Source organism: Capra hircus (genome assembly GCF_001704415.2).
Source record: "Capra hircus breed San Clemente chromosome X unlocalized genomic scaffold, ASM170441v1, whole genome shotgun sequence".
In the NCBI taxonomy this organism is placed as follows: domain Eukaryota; kingdom Metazoa; phylum Chordata; class Mammalia; order Artiodactyla; family Bovidae; genus Capra; species Capra hircus.
Window position 1 is genome coordinate 35778560 of NW_017189517.1, and position 17997 is coordinate 35796556.

Below are 17997 nucleotides of genomic sequence, written 5' to 3' on the forward strand. Positions count from 1 at the left end.
TTTCAGTAATAGAACCCTCCAGTATCTTGACCGTGTTGATACATGAACCCACACATGTGACCAAGTAACACTGAAGCATTCACATCATTGTACCAACGTCAATGTCCCAGTTCTGATATAGTACTGTTAGGTATGTAACATGTAATCACTGGGAGAAACAGGGTAAAGGATACCCAGGGATGTCACTGTACTAGCTTTGCAACTTCCTGTGAATCTACAATGATATCAAACTAAAAAGTAAAAAAAAGTCAGGGATTCCCTGGTGGTCCAGTGGTTAGGACTCCATGCTTTCACTGTGGAGGGTACAGGTTTGATCTCTGGTCAGAGAACTAAGATCCCACAAAGATTACTACGAGGATGTGACCTAGCAACAGACACAGTGCCTCTTGATTCCAACTTTTGAGAAGGGCCTAGGGACTTCCATTTTTAATAAATAGTCCTGGTGACTATTATGATCAGGCAAGCAAGGGGAACACTGATCTAGTCTAAATCCCTCAATTCACAGATGAGGAAACAGGTTCAGAAAAGGGAACTGGCTCCCCCAAGGTCATGTAGGCAGTTAGTAACTGAACCTAGACAAAGATGAACCTATTTGTCCAACTGTATCTCCCCAGCAACTTTATAGCAAATCCTCCACATACAGGGTTGTGTCTAATACACCGTAGGCCATTTAGTATATACCTGTGTAAATGAATGAATAAGATTAGCACCCACAGTCTGCAAGGATTAATGGAATTGGACACTGGACAGGTAAATTTTGATGGGACACAGCAAAAAAGAGGTAGATAATATGTGTGGAACTAGGGCAGTGGTGGAGTAGCTTAAGTGGGGAAAGCAGAGCACACAGCACTATGGAGCCCTTCAAATCCTCAGGCCTGGGCTGTGAGCATAGACAAGATGTGCAGAAGGCACGATTTTCGGTTCACTCCTAAATCCTTGGCTCACAACAATGCTGGTCCTAGTCTCTCCCGTCTCCCTCTCCCATCACTGTCACTTTCCAATGTGGGGATGCTCTTGTCTCAATCAGGAGGAAGGGTGGATGGCAAAGAGGCTCACTCACCTGATGAGTGTGCAGAACTGTAAGAACGATGAATTCCTTAGCGCTCCTACAGAGAGAAGAGGGAACAGGAGAGTCGTGTATCATGCACTGGGTATTCATCTAGCACAAGAAGGAACACCAGAATTCTCCCCTGGGCTGCATTCAGGTATATGGATTAGGACAGAGGGCAATCTAAATATCTGCATGGCTGCCTCGCCTCCCATCATTTGTGGCAGCTGACATCCACCATCCATAGAGGTTCACACAGGCTTCTGAAAATGGTATTATCATTACCTCTGGGGTTGTCATTTTTCAGGTCTTCTTTTTATATTCCTTCTCACATTCTCTCTATAGAAATCCTCCAACCCTAGGAGCAATTTTATCTATACACAAAAAAGTTTGCAAGGAAAACCAAAGACCTGAATTAAGGAACTCAAAGGGAGCACAATCAGAGTCCTGGGAACCATGTACTGTGATTATTGGCAATTTGGTATTTAAGTAAGAGGAGAAACTCAAAGGAAAAACCCAAAGGAGGTCATTTGGTCATCATGACTCATACTCAGCAGATTTGTTTTAATTGAAGGACCAAAAAAAAAAAAAAAAGAGAGAGAGAGAGAGCCAGAGAGCAACAGATGGAAGACAAGACTCTCCAGATAGCAAACATTCAAAAGGATGAAGAATTTGAAACTCTTTAGACAAGAATTATGCCAATGATCCAAAGCTGTGAGGTATGAAAATTCTCTCCCGATTGTACATCATCCTTTACAAGAACTAAAAGAAATGGAAAGAGTTCGCCTTGAAGGAGCTTCCCCTCTCTTTGCTGGTCTTTTTTCAAATGTTTCTGGGAACGAAGGTGTTTAGGAAGCAGAGTCAAGACACCCTTGATTCTGGGTATTCAAGAAAAGCCCAGGGCCCCTGCTCGAGGACTTGGACTGGTACCATATTCAATGAGGCAGAGTCAGGGATGTTGTCAGCTCCTGGGTCTGGGAAGCTCCTGGAGTAAGGAAGGAGCTGTGTTCCAAGGAAAACACCTGGAAAGTCCTGTCTCTTGGCCAGGGCAGGGAACTAGTATAGATTGAATTATGTGACTCCTCTGTTCCAGCCCCTGCCACATCTCCCCATATCATGTAGAACAAAGCTAAAGTCCTTGCAGTAGCTACAACTCCCCCCTTCCTTACCCCACTCCATACGTGGGCTTCTCTCATATTCCCCAAACACATCACACACGCTCCTGCCTTAGGGCCTCTACACTGGGTTCTTCTTGCCTTCTCTGATATCCTCATTTCCTTCACGTCTTTCTTCAAATGTCACCTCGTCATTGAGGCCGACACTGGCCATGCTATTTAAAGTTGCACTCTGTATCCCTGTTCCCAGCATTCCTGATCTTTATCCTGACCCCCTTTCTATTTATCAAAAACATTCATCAACTTCTAATATACTGTGCAATACTTATTTATCATGTTTACTGCTTATGATGTGTCTTCTTCCACTAGAATGTAAACTCCAATGGGCAAGGATTTTTGTCTGTCTTATTCACTGCTGTATATTCAGTGCCTAGAACAACAACTGATGCACAGGAGACACTCAATATAATAAATATTCACTGAATGAATGAATGATCTGCCAGTCCCAGAGATTATCAAATGTGTGAGCTCTGACTTGACCCAGAAGGTGCTCTGAGCAGTCTCACAAAATTGGGCTACCTTGGTTCAGGGTACAAAGATATCCACAAGAAGCAGAGCAAAGACTTCTGAGGGGTCAGCCTGAAAGAACCCCTGAACATGCCCTGATGGGGTTGAAAGAATTCACCCCATGGTGACATGGTGGTGGACCATGAAGGGTGGAGAGTGGGGGAATGCAATGGACAAACTGAACTTGGAGAAGAGCCAAACTAAGGGTCATTAGGGACCAGACACATACCAGGATATTGGGCTGGAAGGGGAGCCTGTGGAGGAAGACCTGCTCTGGACTTTAGGAAGGGGCAGTGCAAACCCTTCCAGGAGTAGCAAGGGGGCATCACTCCTCTGCCTTTGAAGGGGAGGGAGGGGCCCTGGAGGCAGGTGGGCTTTGGGAGAACAAGAAAGATAAGCGGAATGGAAACACTCCAAATGGAGAAGGGTTGAAGGAGATGGAGGCAGAGATGGAGCAGACTACGCCAGGCAGAGAGAGAAAGAGAGCAAGCATGTGAGGATAGATAGCTTAGGTCCCCCAAACTGAGGTTATCCCCTAGAATTTAGAGCTGAAAGAATCTAATTCCTTTCTCTCACTTCTATTGTCTCACTCCTTATCAAAGTGTCTATGCAAGGGGGCGTGGGGTGGTGTGTGTGTGTGTGCAGGTGATAGGCGTGTGGGGTGGGGGAGTATCTATGGCACAGGTGTATGTGTGTGAGCATGTGGTACCTGTGGGTATGGGCGTGCTTTTAGTGCATGGGGTGTGTGTGTGGTGTTGTGTTTGTGTTTATGTGTGTATGGTATGCACGGGGCTGTGTGTGTGTATGTGGTGTGTGGTGGCATGGTGTGCAGGGGGAAGAGGTATGTAGTGTGTGTGTAATATGTGGTGGCATGGTATATACAGAGGTTGTTATTGTTTAGATGCTCAGTCGTGTCCAACTCTGAGACCCTGTGGACTGTAGCCCGCCAGGCTCCTCTGTCCATGGGATTCTCTGGCAAGAATCCTGGTGGGTTGCCATGTCCTCCTCCAGGGGATCGTCACCACCCACGGATCGAACCTGCATCTTCTGCTTTGGCAGGTGGGTTCTTTACTACTGAGCCACAAGGGAAGCCCCATATACAGAAGTAAAGGAGGGGAAAAGTCAGTGTGATGACTCCATGGACAGCGGTGGTCCTCCTCACGTTCCTTTCTCTCTCTGACCTGCCCCCATCTGGGGAGGGCACTAAGGGGTCACACACACTGTGAGCAAAATCCAACATGGCAGGTTCCATGCCTCAACCTGCTGGCCAGGCATTTGGATTTTATTCTCCTTGTGGTTTTTCTTGGTGGGGAGGGGGGTAGGGAGTGGCGGGTAGGAAACGATGTCTTACTCACATTGTGCTTATCTCAGAATGTTGTTTGAATGGCTTGTTTGTTTCTCGTTCTTTACTCACTTGTTCTCAGTGGTCACTGCACAGTTAAGTTGAAAACCAAAGGGCTTAGGTGAGGGGAGTTGTTGGGTGAAGGGAGGTGAGGTGAGCTCTGCCAGGAGGCTGTTCTTTGTGTCTCCTCACATCACTGAATGAGGCTAAGCCAGAGTGTGTGAGGGCCCTCAGGCCCCGGAAGTTCTGGGTACCCAGGAGCCCTGGCTCGGGTTGCTCTCCCTGGCAAGACCCCTCTCTCAGCCAGGGAGGGCTGTGGCAGCCATAGTTACACTGCTGGTGGGATGGGGATAGCCGTGCTCAGCTCAAGGCCCAAGAGGCTCCTATTACCTGATGAGTTCTATGAACCTCTCCCTGGGGGCTTCACTCACGTCCTCCTCATTAATAGCCACAATCTGGTCACCAGCCAGGAGCTTGTCCTCAGAGGGGCCTCCTGTGGAGGAGAGGAGAGAGGCGTGAGGCCTGGGTGGGAGGGAGTCGCCAGCGCCCAAGGGAGTGGCTGCAGGCACTGAGGCCTGCAGGAGATGCGGGCCAAGTGGTGCCACTGACAGGGCTACTCTTCGAGCCCTGGGCCACTGTGGCCTGTAGCAAGTGGAGGGCAGAGGGCTGGAGAAAGAGAATGGAATGGCCCTGCTTAGGCTGGGAGTGGTGTGGTAGCAAAGGCCTGGTGCTCAAGCGAGGTTCACCAGTGATTCCCAGCTGGGACCTAGTGAGGAGCACAAACTTCAGTTTCATCAGGAGGGATCTGCTTGGGCACAAGGCATGGCTTCCAGACTACTGGAGGGGTTACAGGTGACAGGAGGGGGTGAGGAATCTTCTTACTTGAACATAATTCATACTCACTGGTCTGGAAGGATGTAGGCATTCACTTCCCTGGAGACAGGGGGATGAACTACAGGACCTAAAGTGAAAGTGTTAGTGTCCGACTCTGCAACTCCAGTAGCCTGTCCACCAGGCTCCTCAGTCCATGGAATTCTCCAGGCAAGAATACTGGAGTGGGTAGCCATTCCCTTCTCCAAAGGCTCTTCTCAAACCAGGGATCAAACCCAGGTCTCCTGGATTGCAGGCAAACTCTTTACCATCTGAGCCACCAGAGGAGCCTAAAAGGCATTTATTTTCTTTCACCTAAGAGATGTGCTGCTGTCTGAGAAATGAGAGGAACGAGGCACAGACCCTAAATCACTGGCAGTTGGAAATTTGCTTTCTCTCCTTCTCACGTCTACTGTTGAGGTTTAGAAAGCAGACCTGCCTGAGGGCCCTACCTTCCTGATGGTGGTAAAGGGTGGGTTGGAGGGGCGCCCTGGGCTGTGATGCCTCTGGTGCTTAGCAAAGATCTCCTTGGAGAAAAGGATTTTAGATATTTAAGGAGAATGACAAGTAGAACTCAGCTTAACTCAAACCCCAAATAGGACATGTCTCACTCTCAACCCAGGCTGGATGCTTGTTGGGGTCCACTTGAAAGAGTCAGATCCCAACTGTTCCTCTCTCTGCAAAAAAGCGTGCTGTGTAAATACGACAAACATGAACAACATCCAGGTCACCATGTCAGTTGAGCATCACGCTATGGCTCTGGAGAGTGGGGCCTGTGCGCTGAGGGTGAGGCCTGTATGCTCAGCGAGCAGGATTCCCCACTCCAACTGCAAAGACCCTCAACCCACGCTTCTGACAGCACAGGGATGTCAGAAGCAGGAAGCCTGGTGGTGAAGAGACCATTCTTTGCAGCAAGTCAGGCTGGGACGCTCAACTCAAATCTACAACTCAATGGCTGTGGGACCTTGGAGGAAACATTTCATCTCTCTGAATCTCTCTTTCCTCATCTAAGAAATGGAAAAATAACGGCAGAAGAATGTTGGGAGGATAAATGGGATGATGGATGAAGAGCATTTAAAACAGTTGATTGATGTTGGTAAGAATTCAATAAGTGGTACTTATTACGTCTTCCAAGGGACAGTTCCTTCCACTCATTTCATTCCTCCTATTCATTGTTGTTTAGTCGCTTGAGTCATGTCCCACTCTGTGCGACCCCATGGACTGTAGCCCGCCAGGCTCCTCTGTGCATGAGATTCTCTAGGCAAGAATACTGGAGTGGGTCGCCATTTCCTTCTCCAGGGGATCTTCCCCACCCAGGATCAAACCCACATCTCCTGCATTGGCTGTACCGTGCTTATTTACTCAGTTGTGCCCAACTCCCTGTGACCTTTGGATTGCAGCCTGCCAGGCTCCTCTGTCCATGGGATTGTTCAGGCAAGAATACTGGAGTGGGTTGCCATTTCCTCCTCCAGGGGATATTCCCCAATCACGATTGAACCCATGCCTCCTGTGTTTCCTGCATTGCAGGCGGGTTCTTTACCTGCTGAGCCAGGTAGATTCTTTACCACTGAGCCACCAGGAAAGGCATTCCTCCTATCTACTTCTACCAAATATGCCAATCTTTTAGGTACAGGCCACTCTACCTATTCCCTCCCTCCCTTCTTTCCTTTCTCCTGTATATCCATTCATCCCTCCATCCTTCTTTTTTTTGTTTGTTTTTTGGTTTTTTTTTTCCATCCTTCCTTTCAATGGAGGAAGGTCCTCATAGAACTTGGCTCTCTGATGGCAGTGGTAAGCTCAGTCTACTTACTATTTTCATGGAATGGTTTGTTGGCTTGTTCAGCCTTAACTGTTCCTTTATGCTGCTGCTGCTGCTAAGTTGCTTCAGTCGTGTCTGACTCTGTGTGACCCCAGAGATGGCAGCCCACCAGACTCCCCCGTCCCTGGGATTCTCCAGGCAAGAACACTGGAGGGGGTTGCCATTTCCTTCTCCAATGCATCAAAGTGAAAAGTGAAAGTGAAGTTGCTCAGTCGTGTCCGACTCTTAGCGACCCCATGGACTGCAGCCCACCAGGCTCCTCCGTCCATGGGATCTCCAGGCAAGAGTACTGGAGTGGGGTGCCATTGCCTTCTCCTGTTCCTCTATAGGATGCATCTTATCTTTTCTTGTGGGCTCGCACTGGATGGAGGGGCACCTGGGTTGGAGGCAGGTCTGCAAGCAGCCTGCTGGCCCCATGGCCTCCTGTGGTCTCCCTTGTAGCTTTTCTTCTCTCCACTCCTCCAACCGCTTCTTCATTTTCAGACCACCTGCAGCAACCCTGTGAATTCTATCTCCTCTAAAGTTAAACCAGGGTCTCCTGGTGATCTGTTACTAAGTTTGATCTGGTCCCTCTTTCCCAGGATAAATTTGATTTTGGATCAGAGACTCAAAAACCTTTTGCCAAACTGCATGACTACCTCAGGAGCCTTAGGTCAGCCACAAACTCCTGTACTGAATTGTTTTTTTACTTTATGCCCTCCAGTTGAAGAGCAAGCTTACAAAAATCTTTTTCTTTTCCTTGGAGGATTGCAAAATTCATCAAATTTCTGCTACACCAGTTTGTACTCCGGCTGCTCCTCTTGACTGAGCAAGAAACTGTTGTAAACATCTAAAGCCTCAGGCCCAGCAATTCAGGAATAGAGCTCCTTTCCGTCTGTCTTTTCTTGTCAATGCCTAGCAAGATTTGGAACAAAACAGTGCTCAGGCCCTTTCCGATTTCATTCATAATGACAGGCTTTCACAGTTCTGGTGGGATCACGCTTGATCCACCCTGCATGGTCCCATTCAAGCCCTGCTTCCCACCCCACCCCCTTCAGTGGCATCACACAGGCACAGGTGCAAATCCTAGCTCTTCTACTTCTTAGTGGAGTGACCCTGGACATGCCATTTCTCTTCTTCTCTGCCTCAGTTTTCTCATCTGTAAAATGGGAATGGTATTACTTACCTTGTGGACACAGCCACAAGCACTGAACAAGATGATGTAACTTTGTACAGTCTAGGGGGCTTCATCAGTGGTAGGTGTTGTATTGCCACTGTGGCTTCAGAGATTTCACTTCCTCTCCCCTTCTCTGCCACCTATGGTCTATATCCTGACTCCAGCCCTCACTGGATGACCTATTTGGTGAGTGTGTACTCATCTCCACAGCCTGATGATTAGATTCCTGGGGTCAGGAATTCTGTCTTGTATATCCCTATAACCTTGCTTAGAGTAGGCAGTCAATACATACTTGTTGAACTGAATCAGATCAGTATGTCTCACTCAAGGCAGTATGGCTCTTCTGTGAAGGTGCTATGCAAAGGGAAGTTTTGTTAAGACCCAGACCCTACTAAATTATCAACCGCAGCCTCAGTGTTGCGTGTGGATAAATCTTTAAAAACCAACTCCCTCACACAGTTATCGGCTGGCAAGTCTTCACCCACTCTTCATGAATTCCTTGGCAACACAGTATACTTGGGTGCTCTTTTCTCTGGGACGATGTGTGGGTGTTTGGGGGGGTGGGAGCCAGGGCCAGGGGGACACTGTGGGTGACACCTACCTGGCCTCACAGATCGCACCACCACAGGCCTCTCACTGCCAGCCACGAAGCCAAAGCCATAGATAGGGTCCCGGTGAATGGCCACTTGTCGCAGCGTCTCTGCCGGCAGCTGCTCACATTCCATATCATTTGTGTTCTCTTTCTGCATCACATGGCTGCGGGGGAGGGGAAGACGGGAGCAAAAGAAGACGCAAAGGCAGCTAAGCCTTAGAGCAGCTGCGAGGGATGCTGACAAGGGTGCTGGCCATGGCGCCTGGGAGTTCACGCACATTGCTTCCTACATCCTCTGGCACCAGCAGAAGGGATGACCGATGCGTATTTCGGTCCCTTCTTTCACTGGAGAAAGAAGAGTCTACAAAGGAGAAGCCACTTGTCTATAGCCAGGGCCAGCAGAGGACATGGGTGCCATGGAGCCTGACATTAGCGTCTGTCCTTTCCTTAAGATACTGGGACTCAGAAGGAGCCTAAAAGCAAATGTGTTGTTGGAAGGTTAACCAGTATCACCCATGGAATTGGCTATTAACTCCCTGAGAGAAACCAAAACCTTGAGGGAAGGGACTGCAAAACAGGCAAGGCCGTGGGGAAGGAATGTGAAGTCATTTCAGAGTGTGGAGCACCTTCATGAGGTCCTTGTGTAATTTTAAACTTTAATATCCCTTAGGTCATATATAAAAAGAAAATATTGAGATGCCATATGAAAACAAACAGGCTCACATGGGGGACCAATCCCTTATAACAACTGTGCATAATGCTAACTTCCGTTTGTTGTTTTTTGGCCACACCAACAGCATGTGGGATCTTAGTCCCCCAATCAGGGATCAAACCTGTGTCCACTGCAGCAGAAGTGCAGATTCTTAACCACTGGACCACCAGGGCAGTCCCAATGCCAACTTATTTCAGTTAATGGGACAGCTGGAGAATAGCTGCCAAGGGCAAGTAGGAAGAGCCACCGCTGGAGGCTGTCAGCAGACCTGAACCCAGGTGAGCTGGGAGAAGAGAAATCGCTGCCCTGATACTTGGGAGAGTTATAGATGGCGCTCCAAAGCCCGTAACAGATCTTACTGAGGCTTCAGAATTATGCCAGGACTTTACAAAGGGTTAACATCAAGGGCAGGGGTGAAACATATTGCAGGCAAGGATGGGTCTGAGCTCAGTATTTGAATGAAGAGCCCTAATGAGTGAAGGCGTGGGGACCCTGGGCTGTGTGAAGGCACTGGGTTCAGGGGCAGAAAAGAGGAGAAAAGGGAAATGAATGACAGGGAGGCAGGATAGGGAAGGTGGAGGTGGAAGAGAGGGGACCAGAGCCAAGAGGCTTTCTGGCCTAATAAATGAGGTTGAGTTTCCTAGTCTTGCTGTGTGTTTCTGAAAAACCAAGGTTCCAGGCAGGGCCCTTCTGAACAAGATACAGAGGGCCAGGAGCTTATTAATCAAATTAGTGTAAGATTTGGAAAAGAAGTGGGAGGTTCTGACACTAGGAGAGTGATTGTTGACTAACTAAGAACACCAAATTCCTCAGGAGCAAATGGTTGTAAGCAATTAGGTTGTTTATCAGGACACAGATTTGCTAATTAGAGAGGAGCTTTAGGACTATCAATGGGGGGAGGGTGGGAAGATTTAGAGTAATTGTGTAAAAGAGAAATTCATAGTCCCAGACTTATCTCTCTCATAGAAGAACTCAGGAAGAAAGATGGACCGTGGCTGATTGGAATCTGACCACATCAACTATGGCTGCTCCCGAGCTGACTTGGGCTCTGTCTGCTGTCCCTTAGGGAGGTGGAAGGGGCTGCCAGGGCTAGGTCAAGGCTCCTGAAGATGAGTTCAGGAACTGGCTCCTTCCGTTTCACACTGGGTAAGACAAATGGTCACTCTTTGACAGAAAGTTAGTTGGGAGCTGGAATATGGCTAGTTGGTGTTCTAGAGAGGTACCCTTCCAGGACAAGGGCTCAGCGAGGGTGGCCTCAGGCTGGCCCCTCTCTCATTTCTGCTCCTGGGGGCAGGCAGGCACTTGAAGGCTTGAAGGGAGCTGAGATCAGGAAACAGCAGGCCAAGGGCTCATTTGGGAAGCAGCTACCACAGGCTACACAGGCTGTGGCGTGGGAAGCGGGGACACCACAAAGAAGACCCACGCATGCATGAGAGCGCTCGATACTGTGGCCTGTGCTCAGGGCCCCCTGGTCACTGAAGCCTCCCTTTTGCTGCCTTTTTCTTTTTCTAAACCTAGGGACACTCCAGTCTCCACTGGGCCTTGAAGTACCACCAATCCTCATGAAAAGAGACACTCCTGGTGCCAGGGGAGCCAACAAGCTAAGAGCTTTTTGTGACCCAAGTGTTCTGCTTTACCGTTTGGACTATGTTAATCCATCAACAAGTATTTATTGAGTGCCTACTCATACAGTTGGAGATTTGGGCAGGGGGCACAAGAAGTTACAGACCTCTGCCTTCAAAGATCTTCCAGTCTGGGGTTGGGGGAGGGGGAACAGACAAGTGAACACTGAACAGGAGAACAGAATAGTACGAAAAGTCAAAGTGTTAGTTGCTCAGTCGTGTCCCGATTCTTTGCAATGACTGTGGCCTGCCAGGCTCCTCTGTCCATGGCATTCTCCAGGCAAGAATACTGAAGTGGGTTGCCATCTCCTTTTCCAGGGGATCATCCCAACCCAGGGATCAACCCCAGGTCTCCTGCATTGCAGACAGATTCTTAACCACTGAGCCATCAGGGAGCCCATGAGAATAGTATATGAAGTTCATAATTAAGGTCCCAATAGTATGTTCATAGAAGGGAGTGGAGGACTGAAGGGCTCCCTGGAGGAGGTAGAACCTATGCTGGGTAGTCAGAAAATGGCACTGATGGGAAGAGAGACAAGAGGGTAAGCTCTGTCCATGGGTGGCCCCCAACTTTTCACAGGGGACCCAGCTATTTCTCCCACAGCCACAGGCATGTCTCCAGGTGTGACTGGAGCACTTGGTCCCTGGGTTGTCTCTGGCAGAGCTGGACTATCTGTCCCTAATTAGTTCTTCCTTGTGCTCAGTCGTGCCCCCATGGGTATCCATGGGCGACCCCATGGACTGTAGCCTGCCAGGCTTCTCTGTCCATGGACTTCTCCAGGCAAGAATACTGAAGTGGGTTGCCATTTCCTTCTCCAGGGGATCTTCCCAAAGCAGGGATCAAACCTGTGTCTCCTGCACTGACAGGCAAATTTTTTACCATTACCACGGTGCTAACCACTAATTAGATCCTCCCCCGATTCTGCAAGGAGTCCTTTTTTTGCACTGCTTGGGCCTTCCCAGCATCTGTGGTCAGAGAAGAAACCCCTCTTTTAACACACTGGAAGGCCATTTTGCAGTGCAAATGGCAGCTGTCCCCACCCTCCTGGGGTTGGCATCTTTCAGTGTCTGAGGCTCAGTCAGTCCCTCCGAAATTTGCTCAGTGCATAGAGACTTGGGAGTGACATTGAAGGCCAGTGGTGACGGATGACAGCAGCTCAGCTGTCCACGGGCCACGTGACTGCCCTCCTGGGGGAAATACACACTTTGACTTTGAAAGATGTTTGGCTTCTGGTCTCATCAAACCGGGCAACTCTGAACAAAATTATGAAGCAGCCACAGCTTATGGTCCTCTCTCCCCGCCCTCTGCCCAGCTTTGTTTCTGGGATTGGCCATTTTGTTCTTCAAACCACACAGTGCCTTCAATCTGTCCTGTTCCTACCCAAGGTCCCCAAAGGTATATCCCTTCAGCCTGCACCAGGCTTGCCCTCTCTGGTCAGTGACCTGGGTAAACGTCTAGCCTTTTCTTTTCTGCCTAATGAATACAACACTTTATAGCCAAGTGGTTATTTCTTTTTTCTTCTTAAACCCATTACCTCATCCAATGAAAAGGTCCTTTCACATCCATTATCACCTCCCAGTTGCCAAACAGACTAGGTCTCTGCTTCTCCTCCAGCCCAGACTCCAAGGTGGAGGCCAATGAGGGACTCAGCTGGAACCAGATTTCTTGGACAGGACTCACAATCCCAGCACCCCCATCTATACCCACCCAGGGTCCCGGACCTTCTGGCTATTTAGTCTCCATTGCAGGATTGGCCTAACCCTGCAGCCAGCAGCTCTCCACATCCTGGCCAAGTCTGACGGGCCAGCCCTCATCTTAATTCATCTGTCTTGGATCCCATTCACTCAGCGTCATTGGGAGAAGGAAATGAGATCATAGTTACAGCAACACATTAGAAGGTTAAACATATCATGTAGATGTAGAGGTGGTGATCTTACCAGTGGCATCATTTGGGGTGGCAGGCAGAGCACAGAACAAGGGCTGAAGATAAACTTCGCTTTCTACAGTCCGGGCCCTCCCCTCATCAACTCCTGGCCTCTAAGTGGCAGCCCCAAGAGGTGCTCTGCCCCCTTTTTTTCCAAGCAACTGTCCCCACTATCAGACGACCTGGCTCCCTATGGACACCCTGGCTCCAGTTCCTTTGTGGGCTAAACTGATCCCCTACACCACCACCACCACCAACTCCCACCCTCCCCCCCAACATCTCTGTCTAAAAAAGAGCTGGTGGCTGGAGCTCATGCTGACAACTGTTGCTAGGCAGGATGTGGTTGAAGGACAAACAGGTGAACTGAGAAGATGGACTGATTGTGAGCTGCTGCTCTTTCCCCTGAACTTCTGGGCAGGAAGACAGAAATGTTAACAGCTTAACTCCCAGGCATCAGCTTTGAGTTCCCCACCCCTCCTTGCCTTTGGCTCCTTCTTCTTTACATTTATTGGCTTCTTGGGGAGTCTTGTTGCTCCCTTCGAAACTGGCAGGCTGTGGAGCCACGTGGGGCCAATTAGCCCTCTGCTTCCATTCACAGAAGGCTGATTCTCCTGAAAGCTCCAGAGATCCCACATGGCAGCTGGGACACCAGGAGATGCCATCTTCTCCTCGTGGCAGGAATGGGAGATCCTGGGTGAAGGAGCTGCTCTGGGTGCCCTCTTTTCAGGAGCTTGAACACAAAACCCTTGTTTTGCTAAAGGAGCCCTCACTTGGGCTCACTTATTCTAAGCAGGGTGGCTCACCCTTGAGTGTGTAGTTGTACCACCTAGGGATAGTACTAGAATGATTCTGATGCAGTAGGTCTGGAGTTAAGTCTAAGATTCTAGCAAATTCCAGGGTGCTGCCCAGGTGGCTTGTTCATGGACCACACTTTGAGGAGCAAGATATAAAAGAACACCTTTGTCAGACAAAGGGAGGGCCACAATCAGGTGGGAGGGACAAGGTGCTTTCATTCCGTTGGTTTATGGCATTGAAGGCACAGTTAAAACACAAATGCTATCTTGGGGAAACAATACAGAAAGCCATGCAAACAAATGACTGACTGGCTGAATCAGATTTACCCCAGGAGAGAATAGGGAGTGATCTATAAGGATAAGAAGTGACAGGTAAGGCTGAATTAGGGGAAAGGAGAGAAAGATCTGGAGAGATGGGGCACCATTTACCCTGAAGAGTCTGGTCAGCCAAAGAACAGCCTGAGGTCTCACACAACATCTGGGAGTAAGGCGAGGACAGTACTGAGAGAGGACAGTGCTGAAAACAACAGCTACCATTTATTGAGGACTTGTGGTGTGCCAGGTACTATGCACATATTGCCTCACGACAACCCCATGAGTAGGAGATGTTATCACCATTTTACAGATGAGGAAACCGAGATTGGGGAAGAGAGATTAATTTACTCCACGACATCCACCTATTTACACTGTGGTATAGCTACAATGTCAACCCAGGTCCGTCCAACTCCAGAGCCAATTTTCTCACACGATTTGGGCCAAGAACCTGTGGGTAAGTAACGGGCATGAAGAGATGTTGGGGGAGAGTCAGCAGACTGCTCCTCTGCCAGGGCACAGAAGGCCACGCCAGTGCAGTGTGTCAGAGCAGCCTCCCCTGAAGCCACCACAGCAGAGGGGACAGGTGGGAGACTCCAGCCCCAGAACTGACTTCCTACCTGCCTCTAAGTCCACCCTCCTACATGGGAGACTGAGCCCAGGGGGCCTCCCATGCCTGTTAACCTCAGTCACCACCAGAGAGAAGTCCACTCAACTCTGGTCATCCCTCAGAACCCAGGGGTTCTCATCCCCGTGGGCATCTGTTCACCCTCTAATGCCACCCTTCTCTTCCCTTCAAACTCTTCTGCAGTGCCCTCGGGAATTCTCGGTCAACAGCAAACTCCTCTGTATCTTTCACTGACTCTCTGGAAGTGCCCTTTCGTCTCTTTCTCAATGGAAGCCAGCTTTATTCCTTGAGGACATCACTTGCCCACCAAGCCCTCTCAACAGGAAGCTGGAGACTAAAATGGAGGATCTTTAGTTTCTTCTGTCAATGGCAGATCTGCTCGGTTATGCCCTAGTACCATAAAGAAGACTCTCGTTGTCTCAAAGACTTCCCTCCTTTGGGCATTCACTCTCTTCCCTAAGTCATCAATCTCTTCATCTCTCCAGAATCATGCTAGCATACTGATGGAAATCATCTATCCTTAAGAAAACTTGCTTGCCAGGAGACACCTTCTGCCCCAAATCCTGCTCCCTTGTGGAATACGCCTGCCACCCACCTCTACCTCTCCCTCTCCGTTGCTGTCTATGATATCCCGGGTAGTTCCCACAGTGACATTGATTTATGTTACTAGTCATATGTGATCTTCCCCTCTGCTCTAACTTTTTATTTTATCATGAGAAAATGTGTCTAACATAAAATTTACCATCTTGATAATTTTTAAAGCATATAGTTCAGTGGCATTAAATACACTTACATTGTTGTACCACCATCATCACCACCTGTGTCCAGAACTTTTTCATCATCCCAAAGTGAAATTGTGTACCCATTAAATACTGACAGCCCATTTCCCCACTCCCCACAGTCACTGACAACCATTATTCAATTGAGCTGGTTAAAAGTTTGTTTGAGTTTTGCCATTACATTATATGGAAAACTCCGAATAAACTTTTTGGCCAGCCCAATACCGTCTCCACTGTCTGGCCACCACTTTCTCACTCTCTAAGATGACTATTTTATAGCTCCTCCTCTCCTCCATCTGCCCCACCTCCCCATTTATCCCAATGAATCTCATCTGATGACCTTGTCTTGTATGTTATTGAGAAAACATAAGACATCAAATGGGAGCTCCTTTATCTTACCACCACTAAATCTATACACCACCCTGTCTGCATCTGTACCTGTGACTCTGTTTTCCTTCCTACTAAAATGGAGGATCTTTAGTTTCTTCTGTCAATGGCAGATCTGCTCGGTTATGCCCTAGAACCATAAAGAAGACTCTCGTCGTCTCAAAGACTTCCCTCCTTTGGGCATTCACTCTCTTCCCTAAGTCATCAATCTCTTCATCTCTCCAGAATCATGCTAGCATACTGATGGAAATCATCTATCCTTAAGAAAACTAACAGAAACGACCTGGTTCCACTCCATAATCCCCTTACACTTCCTGTTCCCTCTCATGGAAAAATTGCTCAAGAGTTTTCTATAAATATTTTCTCCATGTGTTCATCTTCTACTTGCTTCTCAATCCACTCTAATCTGGTTCCTACATCTCTCAACTCCACAGAGTCACTCTTGTTAAGGCCACCAACGGCCTTCATGGTTCTCTCTCAGTCCTTATCTTACTCAGCCTCTAACCACCCTTGGACACAGTTGACCACTCCTTCCTTTTTGAGAGGCTCTCCTCCTCCGATTTCTGCGACTGTTTCCTGACTCTCCAACTACCTTTCTGCCCAATATTTCTTAGTCTCCTTTGTGGGCTTCTCCTGCACCAAATCACTGGATACCACAATTCTTCCCAACTCAGACCTTCTTGCCAACTTCCCAGACCTTCTCTTCTCTCTAGGCTCTCTTTCCCAAGTGATCTCATCGGTCCCCTGGCTTGAAATACAATCTATGTGCAGACAACGCCCAAATTTCCATTCTATCCACACCTCTTCTGTGAGCCCCCAAACTCCTACATTCCAACGATCTACTTTGACATCTCTGCTCCCATGTCTCAAGGGAACTGTAAATTTAACATGTCCAAAACTAAACTCAATTTTTTCCCCCTCAAGCCTAGGCCTCCCTCAGCCCTCCTCATCTCAGTACATGGCACCATCATCTCTTCAGTGACTCAAGCCAGAAACCTCAGAGTCATTCTTGTGTCCTGTCTCTCTGTTTCCCTCACCCCCACCTCTAACCTCTCAGTAAATGCTTGCAGCTATTCCTTCAGAATCTGACCAACTCTCTCAATCTCCATGACTGTCACCCAGTTCAAGCCACCATCATCTCTCTCCTTGATTGCTGCAGCAGCCTTCTTTCTGGTCTCCCTATAGACATTGCTGCCCCCCTTTAAGCCTGTTCCCTATAGATATTGCAAAAGCCCAAATCAGATCCCGTCACTCTTCTGCTTAATACCCTGAAGACATTTCCCACTGCAAGTGAAGAACATCCAAAGTTCTTTTCCATGGCCTATGAGGCCCTGTTGTGATCTCTTCCTTGCCAAACCTCTCTTGTGCGTGTGAGCTAAGTCAGTTCAGTCATGTCTGACTCTGTGTGACCCTATGGACTGTAGCCTGCCAGGCTCCTCTGTCCATGGGATTCTCCAGGCAAGAATACAGGAGTTGGTTGCTGTGCCCTGCTCCAAGGGATCTTTCTTACTCTTGCCTAGAACAATCTGGTCCCACTAGCCTCCTTTCAGTTTCTGATCAAGCTCTATGCTACCTTGAAGCCTTCCCAGTTGGTATTACTTTCTTCCTGGAAACCTCTTTCCCTATTCTTCACGTGGCCAATCATCCTTCCTTCAAGTCTCATGTAAATATCACCTCCTCGTGGAGGTCTTCCCTGAAAACTCTGCCCCGTGATAGTCCTAGCACTGTAAACTGATCTGTTTCCTTCATGATACTCATCAGGATCAGTAATTATAGCCTCATTTCTGTGATTATTTGCCTGTAAACCTCATAAGAGTATTGATTATGTCTTTTTTGTTCAACAGTGTATCTCCACCATCTAGTGTGTACGTGGCACATAGTGGGTGCTATAATAAATATTTTATAAATGGCTTGATGGATGGATTTTGAGGCATAAGGATTAGAATCCTCTGGCTAGTCCATGTAATTCATTATCAAATGCCTACTGGCTCTGCCTCAGGTTTCTAAATGGGGAGTCTGGTCCATGGAAGAAATCTCTCAACATCTCTGACCAAAGACAAAAAGAGGGAGAGAATGGAGTAAAAGCAAGCACACAAGGAGGGCTACAGTTTAAGAAGAAATGGCTACAGTTCTTTGAAGAGTATCAGGGTGGGAAATTAGATGACTGTTCCTTCCTGGGACAGAAAAGTCTCTTTAAAGGGCAACAACTCTTGTTTCAGAATGGCCAGAGGCCCAGGGGTGGGCAGGATGACTTCGGATAGTATTTTCCCTTCCACGAGCCTCTAGGCAGACAATTCAATCAATTACTGTCCCAGGGCTGCCTCTAGGG

At 48.4% G+C, this 17997-nt stretch overlaps 1 protein-coding gene across 1 annotated transcript in view; it reads right to left on the minus strand.

Moving 5' to 3' along the window:
- FRMPD3 (FERM and PDZ domain containing 3) overlaps positions 1-17997 on the minus strand; it is a gene marked incomplete at its 3' end in the record, with an annotated part of 68143 nt that overhangs the window by 38606 nt on the left and 11540 nt on the right. Inside the window, 3 exon segments of the mRNA XM_018044100.1 lie at positions 1061-1106; positions 4463-4565; positions 8519-8673. Of these exon segments, the coding sequence (XP_017899589.1) occupies positions 1061-1106; positions 4463-4565; positions 8519-8673 (304 nt within the window).